The 12153-nt window shown below is 43.7% G+C and overlaps 1 protein-coding gene across 2 annotated transcripts in view; it reads right to left on the minus strand.

The window, feature by feature from the left end:
• ARHGAP31 (Rho GTPase activating protein 31) overlaps positions 1-12153 on the minus strand; it is a 164127-nt gene that overhangs the window by 10282 nt on the left and 141692 nt on the right. For both annotated transcript variants that reach the window (XM_073577095.1, XM_073577096.1), the window contains exons 8-9: positions 5637-5764; positions 4236-4295 (exon numbers count right to left, since the gene is read on the minus strand). In XM_073577095.1, coding sequence (XP_073433196.1) covers positions 4236-4295; positions 5637-5764 — 188 coding nt within the window. The remainder of the gene's footprint in view (positions 1-4235; positions 4296-5636; positions 5765-12153) is intronic.

The following is a 12153-nucleotide window of genomic DNA, read 5'->3' on the forward strand; positions in this document are numbered from 1 at the left end:
GTGACATCACTGAGAATGCAGCCTATCCATTCACTAGAGAGCAGTGACATCACTGAGAATGCACCCTATCCATTCACTAGAGCGTGCTGACATCACTGAGAATGCAGCATATCCATTCACTAGAGAGCAGTGACATCACAGAATGCAGCCTATCCATTCACTAGAGAGCGGTGACATCACTGAGAATGCAGCCTATCCATTCACTAGAGCGCGCTGACATCACTGAGAATACAGCATATCCATTCACTAGAGAGCGGTGACGTCACTGAGAATGCAGCCTATCCATTCACTAGAGTGCGCTGAGATCACTGAGAATACAGTATATCCATTCACTAGAGAGCGGTGACATCACTGAGAATGCAGCATATCCATTCACTAGAGAGCAGTGACATCACTGAGATTGCAGCCTATCCATTCACTAGAGAGTGGTGACATCACTGAGATTGCAGCCTATCTATTCACTAGAGAGCGGTGACATCATTGAGAATGCAGCCTATCCATCACTAGAGAGCGGTGACATCACTGAGAATGCAGCCTATCCATTCACTAGAGAGCGGTGACATCACTGAAAATGTAGCCTATCCATCACTAGAGAGCGGTGACATCACTGAGAATGCAGCCTATCCATCACTAGAGAGCGGTGACATCACTGAGAATGCAGCCTATCCATTCACTAGAGAGCAGTGACATCACTGAGAATGCAGCCTATCCACTCACTAGAGCGCGCTGACATCACTGAGAATGCAGCCTATCCATTCACTAGAGAGCAGTGACATCACTGAGAATGCAGCCTATCCATTCACTAGAGAGCAGTGACATCACTGAGAATGCAGCCTATCCATTCACTAGAGAGCAGTGACATCACTGAGAATGCACCCTATCCATTCACTAGAGCGTGCTGACATCACTGAGAATGCAGCATATCCATTCACTAGAGAGCGGTGACATCACTGAGAATGCAGCATATCCATTCACTAGAGAGCAGTGACATCACAGAATACAGCATATCCATTCACTAGAGAGTGGTGACGTCACTGAGAATGCAGCCTATCCATTCACTAGAGCGCGCTGACATCACTGAGAATACAGCATATCCATTCACTAGAGAGCGGTGACATCACTGAGAATGCAGCCTATCCATTCACTAGAGTGCGCTGACATCACTGAGAATACAGCATATCCATTCACTAGAGAGCGGTGATGTCACTGAGAATGCAGCCTATCCATTTACTAGAGCAGTGACATCACTGAGAATGCAGCCTATCCATTCACTAGAGCGCGCTGACATAACTGAGAATGCAGCCTATCCATTCACTAGAGCGTGCTGACATCACTGAGAATGCAGCCTATCCATTCACTAGAGAGCGGTGACGTCACTGAGAATGCAGTCTATCCATTCACTAGAGCGCAGTGACATCACTGAGAATACAGCCTATCCATTCACTATAGAGTGGGGACATCACTGAGAATGCAGCCTATCCATTCGCTAGAGAGCGGTGACGTCACTGAGAATGCAGTCTATCCATTCACTAGAGCGCTGTGACATCACTGAGAATACAGCCTATCCATTCACTAGAGAGCGGTGACATCACTGAGAATGCAGCCTATCCATCACTAGAGAGCAGTGACATCACTGAGAATGCAGCCTATCCATTCACTAGAGAGCGGTGACATCACTGAGAATGCAGCCTATCCATCACTAGGGAGCGGTGACATCACTGAGAATACAGCCTATCCATTCACTAGAGAGCGGTGACATCACTGAGAATGCAGCCTATCCATCACTAGAGAGCAGTGACATCACTGAGAATGCAGCCTATCCATTCACTAGAGAGCGGTGACATCACTGAGAATGCAGCTTATCCATTCACTAGAGCGCACTGACATCACTGAGAATGCAGCTTATCCATCACTAGAGAGCAGTGACATCACTGAGAATGCAGCCTATCCATTCACTAGAGAGCGGTGACATCACTGAGAATGCAGCCTATCCATCACTAGAGAGCGGTGACATCACTGAGAATGCAGCCTATCCATTCACTAGAGAGCGGTGACATCACTGAGAATGCAGCCTATCCATCACTAGAGAGCAGTGACATCACTGAGAATGCAGCCTATCCATTCACTAGAGAGCGGTGACATCACTGAGAATGCAGCCTATCCATCACTAGAGAGCGGAGACATCACTGAGAATGCCTCCTATCCATCACTAGAGAGCGGTGACATCACTGAGAATGCAGCCTATCCATCACTACAGAGCGGTGACATCACTGAGAATGCAGACTATCCATCACTAGAGAGCAGTGACATCACTGAGAATGCAGCCTATCCATTCACTAGAGAGCGGTGACATCACTGAGAATGCAGCCTATCCATCACTAGAGAGCGGTGACATCACTGAGAATGCCTCCTATTCATCACTAGAGAGCGGTGACATCACTGAGAATGCAGACTATCCATCACTAGAGAGCAGTGACATCACTGAGAATGCCTCCTATCCATCACTACAGAGCGGTGACATCACTGAGAATGCAGACTATCCATCACTAGAGAGCAGTGACATCACTGAGAACGCAGCCTATCCATTCACTAGAGAGCGGTGACATCACTGAGAATGCAGCCTATCCATCACTAGAGAGCGGTGACATCACTGAGAATGCCTCCTATCCATCACTAGAGAGCGGTGACATCACTGAGAATGCAGACTATCCATCACTAGAGAGCGGTGACATCACTGAGAATGCAGCCTATCCATCACTAGAGAGCGGTGACATCACTGAGAATGCAGACTATCCATCACTAGAGAGCGGTGATATCACTGAGAATGCCTCCTATCCATCACTAGAGAGCGGTGACATCACTGAGAATGCCTCCTATCCATCACTAGAGAGCGGTGACATCACTGAGAATGCAGACTATCCATCACTAGAGAGCGGTGACATCACTGAGAATGCCTCCTATCCATCACTAGAGAGCGGTGACATCACTGAGAATGCAGACTATCCATCACTAGAGAGTGGTGACATCACTGAGAATGCCTCCTATCCATCACTAGAGAGCGGTGACATCACTGAGAATGCAGACTATCCATCAATAGAGAGCAGTGTCATCACTGAGAATGCAGCCTATCTAATTGGCCCCATAAGAAGCTCCATAGATTATTGGCCCCATTAGATGCTCCAAACATCATAAAAAACAAAAATGAAATACTCCCCTGTCCTTGCAGCCTTTGCTCTGCTCTGGACTCCTCAGCGTCGCCGTCTTCCATCTCTCCACACCGTGACTGTTCAGGCAGAGGGCGCACACTAGTGACGTCATCGCGCCCTCTGCCCCCTGAACGTCACAGTCAGAGGACGTGGAAGACGCCGCAGCGGTGGAACGGGGAGAGGTAAGTATTGCAAGTACTGTGACCCTGAGCAAGCAGAGGGTGCCCGGGTGCAACAGATGCTGACGCCGGCCCTGATCCTATCTGCCCTTAATATTTATAGGGTTTTTTTGTGCCTGGAAGAGTCAAATCTGATAGAAATGGCCTCTCCAGAGAAAGGTTGCCTTATAGTATCTGGTGAGCACACACAAATCTGCCTATATGGCAGTGGGTAGGTGAGATAGATAGATAGATAGATAGATAGATAGATAGATAGATAGATAGATAGATAGATAGATAGATAGATAGATAGATAGATAGATAGATAGATAGATAGATATTAGACAATAGATAGATAGATAGATAATAGATAGATGATAGATAGATGATAGATAGCTAGATAGACAGATAAATACATGATAGATAGATAAATAGATAGAAAGATAGATGATAGATGTACAGAAAAACAGCTTTTAAAATCCACAGGTCCCTGAATTGTGCGGTGCTGGAGCAGGTCTATCTCTTAGTACTTTGCGGTGTTCATCAATGTGCCGCTGCTGGAGACTTCCATTCTGCTTTTTTCTTGCACTCATACATGTTTATAGCTCACAGTAAATCAGCGACTGCTGCGAGGATAGGAATATGGATTACAAAGTCGAAAATAGTCGCCATGCCTGGTGCGACAGGCGGCCACCTCTCCAGGCGGCATAAATCATCCGCAGAGTGACAATAATTCTCAGTGATTGTGCTCGGAGAGCGGCGCTGACTGGCAAAACTTGTAAATATTATTTTTCTCCATTGATGGAAGTGATTGATGAGCTCTTGACCGGCGTAAAAAACCGCTGGCTCATATCCAGGGAGTCTTACTGACCTTCTGTGGGTAATGAGCACAAGGAGTCCATGCTCTTAGCCGGTCGGATGGTGGCTTTATCTGCGGAGAGAGACATTCAATGTTATAGATATGGAAAGAAAACGTCTTTACCCGAATATTTGTGTACTTCACAGCTTGTAAATGGCACAAAATATTTTGAAACAGGATGACGTTGCTCACGAGTTCTACTCTTCAGATTCGAAGAATGGCGCATAGTGATCCATTCTGTACTACGGTGAAACTGGACGTCAGCCACCAAACATGAGGAGTCAGTCAGTGGCTATATGAACCATCTGAAGGCATTTGCATGACATCGAGCAACGAGCCAGACTTCCAGCTACTGATCTCACACCTCTAATCTCAAGGACTAATGTGGTGTAGACCAAGACCACAATGGAGACTGGAATGGAGGTCTATAGTCTTCAATGATGAGTCCTGCTTTTGTTTGGGAAGCAATGAAGGCAGAGATTGGTTCTGGAGACCACGCAGCAAAGCCATGCAGAGGCATTCACGATGAAACATCACACCGATCTTAATCCTGGATTTTGGTGGCGGGTGGCATAATGTATGGTAACCGGACCCTTCTAGTCTTCATTCCAGGTACACCAATTGCTGAGCATTACATTGATTTGGTGGTGGAACCAGTGATGCAGCATGCTACCATGGTCTCCAGACTTCCCATCAAGCACATCTAGGACGTCAATGGTCAGTGAAAACACAGGAGCTGCCAGCAGAGGATCTTGATGATTTGCACAAGTGCATTTAACGGCAGCACCTTCCTCAGACAACCATTAATAACCTCAGTGACAGCAGCCGAGGCTGGAAGTGCCGGGATCTCTGCACGTGGCTCAGACACCAGACTTAAAAAATTCAGATGTTTTCAACATTTTGTTTCCATATTTTTCAGCATTTTCAGATCAGTAACTTCCCCATCATGTGAATTCCATTATTTTACAACAATAATTTCAATATTGAGGAGTACAGGACATATATTTGCCACAAGAACTTAAATCAAACCCATTGCTTCCTTTTTGCATCGAAATTGGTCCAATATAAGTTACTAAATTATTTCTTGAAATATCCTTATTACAGTTAGAGCTCTAAATCCCCAGAATAGACAGAGATACAAAAATAAAATTATTTCAACATGCGGCCACCACTAGAGGGAGCTCACTGTATACTAGTTAGTCATTAAATGTATATACAGTAAGCAGAGAGCTCCCTCTAGTGGCAGCTACAAAGAAACAGAATTGGATGACGTAGTTATGTCTATGCAGAGGATTTAGATTTTCTCAGAAATTTATATTTTTTACATATGCAGAAAAAAATAGTTCAGAGCGTATTGATTAGTAATAATTAATTTATATATAAAGATACAACAACCTCTTCAGATAAACTTACCACCCATTTCTTTCTGCCCTCTAACAAACACACTTCCATTACGGCTCAGTTTAGATTTGGATTCAGTTCCAGACCGGCCAAGATTGAATATGGATCTCCATTTTTTAGACTTGGTGGAAAGTTTCCTCCTGTAGACATTCAACATGAATACACACAGCATATCACTACAGAATCAGTCATAGAAATGTATAATATATGTCACTGATGGTGAGTTCAGCTTCTGTTACCGTCTTTATAATACACAGCTATATTACTTTAATAGATATTGAATTAGAGTATTTAACTGATAATGGCTACATAACGAACAATAATATACAAAGTATTCAATAGAAACTAGTGATATCACTGAGAATGCAGCCTATCCATCACTAGAGAGCGGTGACACCACTGAGAAAGCAGCCTGTCCATCACTAGAGATCAGCGGTGACATCACTGACAATGCAGCCTATCCATTACTAGAGAGCGGTGACACCACTGAGAATGCAGCCTATCCATCACTAGAGAGCGGTGACACCACTGAGAATGCAGCCTATCCATCACTAGAGAGCGGTGACACCACTGAGAAAGCAGCCTATCCATTCACTAGAGAGCGGTGACATCACTGAGAATGCAGCCTATCCGTCACTAGAGAGCGGTGACATCACTGAGAATGCAGCCTATCCATTCACTAGAGAGCGGTGACACCACTGAGAAAGCAGCCTATCCATTCACTAGAGAGCGGTGACATCACTGAGAATGCAGCCTATTCATTACTAGAGAGCGGTGACATCACTGAGAATGCAGCCTATCCATTCACTAGAGAGCGGTGACATCACTGAGAATGCAGCCTATCCATTACTAGAGAGTGGTGACATCACTGAGAATGCAGCCTATCCATTCACTAGAGAGCGGTGACATCACTGAGAATGCAGCCTATCCGTCACTAGAGAGCGGTGACATCACTGAGAATGCAGCCTATCCATTCACTAGAGAGTGGTAACATCACTGAGAATGCAGCCTATCCATTACTAGAGAGTGGTGACATGACTGAGAATGCAGCCTATCCATTCACTAGAGAGCGGTGACACCACTGAGAATGCCACCTATCCATTCACTAGAGAGCGGTGACACCACTGAGAATGCAGCCTATCTATTCACTAGAGAGCGGTGACATCACTGAGAATGCAGCTTATCTATTCACTAGAGCAGTGACATCACTGAGAATGCAGCCTATCTATTCACTAGAGCAGTGACAACACTGAGAATGCAGCCTATCCTTCACTAGAGAGCGGTGACATCACTGAGAATGCAGCCTATCCATCACTAGAGAGCGGTGACATCACTGAGAATGCAGCCTATCCATTCACTAGAGCAGTGACATCACTGAGAATGCAGCCTATCCATCACTAGAGAGCGGTGACATCACTGAGAATGCAGCCTATCCATTCACTAGAGAGCGGTGACATCACTGAGAATGCAGCCTATCCATCACTAGAGAGCGGTGACATCACTGAGAATGCAGCCTATCCATCACTAAAGAGCAGTGACATCACTGAGAATGCAGCCTATCCATTCACTAGAGAGTGGTGACATCACTGAGAATGCAGCCTATCCATCACTAGAGAGCAGTGACATCACTGAGAATGCAGCCTATCCATCACTAGAGAGCGGTGACATCACTGAGAATGCAGCCTATCCATCACTAGAGAGCGGTGACATCACTGAGAATGCAGCCTATCCATCACTAGAGAGCGGTGACATCACTGAGAATGCAGCCTATCCATCACTAGAGAGGGGAAACACCAGACCCAACAATGCAGACGAGCTGAAGGCTGCTATCAAAGCAACCTGGGCTTCCATAACCCCTCAGCAGTGCCACAGGCTGATCGCCTCCATGCCACGCCGCATTGATGCAGTAATTGATGCAGGAGGAGCCCGACCAAGTATTGAGGGCATTTACTGAACATACATTTCAGATTTTACAATCATTTTTCAGGCTGGTGTTATAAAGTATTCTAATTTCCTGAGATAATGACTTTTGGGTTTTCATTGGCTGTAAGCCATAATCATCAACATTACCAGAAATAAACACGTGACATAGATCACTCTGTGTGTAATGGCTCTATAGAATAGAGGAGAGTCACTGGGTATTGAAGAACTGAAATTCATTCCGTTTTTGATGATATTCTAATTTTGTGAGACGCACCTGTAGTTCTGCATAGGAGCTGTAAACACCAAACAGGCTCTTTACTTCATTTTTGACGCAAACATAATTTGAGTGATTACAAGTCTCCATACCCTTAAAACATGACGGCTAAGGGGAAGATTTAGCTTCAGAAAGAAGCAGAAATATTATGTCGCACCCTCCTCCCGTAGAATAGGGCAAATCATTCTGCTGGATTTTTACCGGAAATTATGATCCTCTGTAAACACTGCAGATATTATTCTGCACATTAACATTCATTTAAAACAAAAAGGCAAACACTGAAATGCAAAGCTATGAAGCAAAACCATCAGTCATGGCGCAGTTCTTCACAATGACCTGCAGGTGGCAGCATCTGACCATATTCAGTGCTGTGGTGCATTGCGTAAGCCAAAATACAAAGGAGGTTTCTGTCTGTGCAGGATACAGTGCAGCAAAAAAGCAAAATTCTCCATGATCCCAGCATAAACTCTGGGGACTAGTTAGATATGTGAAATTTACACTGCTGGGGGCAATCAGGTAACAACAATATATTTACTGTAAGGAAGAATAAAATTCTACGCTGGTTACTATATTTGATACAGATATTACATATTTTTATATAGAGCTCCAAATCCTTATTATTATTATTATTATTATTATTATTATTATTATTAAATTCTGGCTGCCTGAAGACACCACTAGGGGGAGCTCACTGCTTATAAATGATCACAGCTCCCATTAGAATGAATGGGACCAATACAGTATAAATACAGATCCCCAAAGCTCCCTCTAGTGGCAGCTAAAGGGAGTACTCTTACAGTGTAAGTACAAATTGCTCAGTTGGGGGCAGAAGGAAGAGTTGTAGAGTGGGGTTAGGGGTGCGGTGGGGATGAGAAAGATTGTATTATTTGGAAACTATATGGCCATATTAAATTAGCACTATACGTGAGTGTTACAGGCACTATATGGCTGCATTATATGATCACTATATGGCAGTATTATGTGTGCAAAATATATGAACAAAATGCAGCAGTATTATAGGCACTTTATATGAGAACGATATTGCACTATTATATGTGGATAACATGGAAAAAGGATATGAACACTATACGGCAGTATTATAGGCACTATTTGTCAACATTTTATAGGCCCCACGACAGTATCAATTGGGAGCTATATGGCAGTATTGTAAAGACATTATAGATAGCAGCATTACAAGAGCATTAAATGGGAGTATACGGTGATGGAATGGAAGTATACTGGTAAGGCCGGGATCACACATGTAAGAAAATTGGCCGAGTCTCGCATGTTAATACCCGGCACTGCCGCCGGCACTCGGATCGGAGCGTGCAGCCACATAGCAATACATGGAGCCGCACGCTCCGCTCCTGAGTGCCGGCGGCAGTGCCGGATATTAACATGCGAGACTCGGCCGAGTTTCTCGCCTGTGTGAACCTGGCCCAGTATTAATGTCCATTCTCCTTATAAAGCAAATAAATATAATGGGCTCCCACTATATGGCAGTAACATAAGGACAATAACTGGCGGTATTAAATAGGCACTCTTTGGCAGTATCATATGAGCATTATATGGCAGTATTATATCAGCATTATATATAAGTATCATATAGAACTATATGGCCACATTAAATAAGCACTATATCGCACTATTCTATTGGCATTAGTGTTGAGCAAAATTTGCAGGAACGTTTTTGAGCAGCCACATTGGTGGTCTGTGGTCACCAGGCCAGAGCCCTGCCAACCTCCTTTTAGTTCCTGGCATCCCCAGCTCTTCCTTTGATTAGTCGGCATCCTGGCACGACGTCATCATTGAGACAATGTTGGCATGACATCACGCCAGGACGACTATTCTGGCGACCAAGGACAGCCAGTGTGATCGCCGAACCACGGTCCTGCGAATCGTTATACTGAACTCAGATAGGCATTGTATTATAGCATCATATAGGGCACTGTATTACAGTATTATGTAGGGCCCAGTATTACAGTATATAGGGCACTGTATTACAGTATTATGTAGGGCCCAGTATTACAGTATATAGGGCACTGTATTACAGTATTATGTAGGGCCCAGTATTACAGTATATAGGGCACTGTATTATATAGGGCCAAGTATTACAGTATATAGGGCACTGTATTACAGTATTATGTAGGGCCCAGTATTACAGTATATAGGGCACTGTATTACAGTATTATGTAGGGCCTAGTATTACAGTATATAGGGCACTGTATTACAGTATTATGTAGGGCCCAGTATTACAGTATATAGGGCACAGTATTACAGTACATAGGGCACTGCATTACAGTATTATGTAGGGCACTGTATTACAGTATATAGGGCACTCTATTACAGTATATATGGCACTGTTTTACAGTATATAGGGCACTGTATTACAGTATTATGTAGGGCACTGTATTATATAGGGCCCAGTATTACAGTATATAGGGCACTGTATTACAGTATTATGTAGGGCACTGTATTATATAGGGCCCAGTATTACAGTATAAAGGGCACTGTATTACAGTATTATGTAGGGTCCAGTATTACAGTATATAGGGCACTGTATTACAGTATTATGTAGGGCACTGTATTATATAGGGCCCAGTATTACAGTATATAGGGCACTGTATTACAGTATTATGTAGGGCCCAGTATTACAGTATATAACAGTATTACAGTATATAAGGCACTGCATCACAGTATTATGTAGGGCACTGTATTATATAGGGCTCAGTATTACAGTATATAGGGCACTGTATTACAGTATTATGTAGGGCACTGTATTATATAGGGCTCAGTATTACAGTATATAGGGCACTGTATTACAGTATTATGTAGGGCTCAGTATTACAGTATATAGGGCACTGTATTACAGTATTATTTAGGGCCCAGTATTACAGTATATAGGGCACTGTATTACAGTATTATGTAGGGCCCAGTATTACAGTATATAGCAGTATTACATTATATAGGGCACTGTATTACAGCATTATAGAGGCCACTGTGCACCGTATTACAGTGTTATATAGATCACTTTATTACAGTGTTATATAGGGCACTGTATTACAGTATTATATAGATCACTTTATTACAGTATTATATAGGGCACTGTATTACAGTATTTCAGTACATAAGGCACTGTATTACAGTATTAAATAGGGCCATGTGCACGGTATTACAGTATTATATAGGACACTGTATTACAGTATTATATAGGGCACTATATGGGAGTAATTAACGAAGGTAATAGATGAACATTGCAATGTTACTTTCCACTTTTCTTCCTAAACAAATAAAGCAGGGTCTCCCACACATCTGTGCGGGGTCCTCCGCAGGCCTCAGTTCCTTCTCATTTTCTATTATTTATTACTATTCATTAAATTTCAGTAGAAAATGTTCTGCGCACAGTTCCGGCTTTATCCCGGAATCTCCCGGTGTATATGAAGCGCGGAGCGTTGTTGTGCGTTTGCTGCCTCCAATTAGATTTCCCTTGTGCCCGCGACGTGTTTCTTCCAGAGAATAATTAACGCAGGAGATCAGAGCCAGTGTGTTCCCACTTATTGTTCTGGGTAATTAGAGCCGGTGCCCGCGGTGCCGCCCGTGTCCCACTAACACACGGCTGTGTATGCTACATGTATGCACCCAGGTAAACACAATGCCGCTATCGGACAGATCTGCCCCATCCACAGTCGCACATTCCTCATCCTACGTCTTCCCCGACATTCCACGAATTCTGATTCCGGAACACAATGGAGATTGATTGAGATAGAAGTCAAGGTCTGAGCTGATGGTAGCACCTGGTATGTCTACCTCCACAATGCCTCAACGGTGCGGCACTGCTGGGGGATGGTCCGGACCCCTATACACAGGAAGAAGTCATATGCCGAAATATACCCAGGTTATACCGGCACGGCCTCTATCACTTTATACAAGGACATGTATAAACATATGCTGAAATATACCCAGGTTATACCGGCATGGCCTCTATCACTATATACAAGAACATGTATAAACATATGCCGAAATATACCCAGGTTATACCGGCATGGCCTCTATCACTATATACAAGAACATGTATAAACATGTGCCGAAATATACCCAGGTTATACCAGCTCGGCCTCTATCACTATATACAAGAACATGTATAAACATTTGCCGAAATATACCCAGGTTATACCGGCACGGCCTCTATCACTATATACAAGAACATGTATAAACATATGCCGAAATATACCCAGGTTATACCGGCATGGCCTCTATCACTATATACAAGAACATGTATAAACATGTGCCGAAATATACCCAGGTTATACCAGCTCGGCCTCTATCACTATA

The sequence above is a fragment of the Dendrobates tinctorius genome, unplaced genomic scaffold (genome assembly GCF_039654945.1).
Source record: "Dendrobates tinctorius isolate UK_male_01 unplaced genomic scaffold, ASM3965494v1 ptg000054l, whole genome shotgun sequence".
Lineage (NCBI taxonomy): Eukaryota > Metazoa > Chordata > Amphibia > Anura > Dendrobatidae > Dendrobates > Dendrobates tinctorius.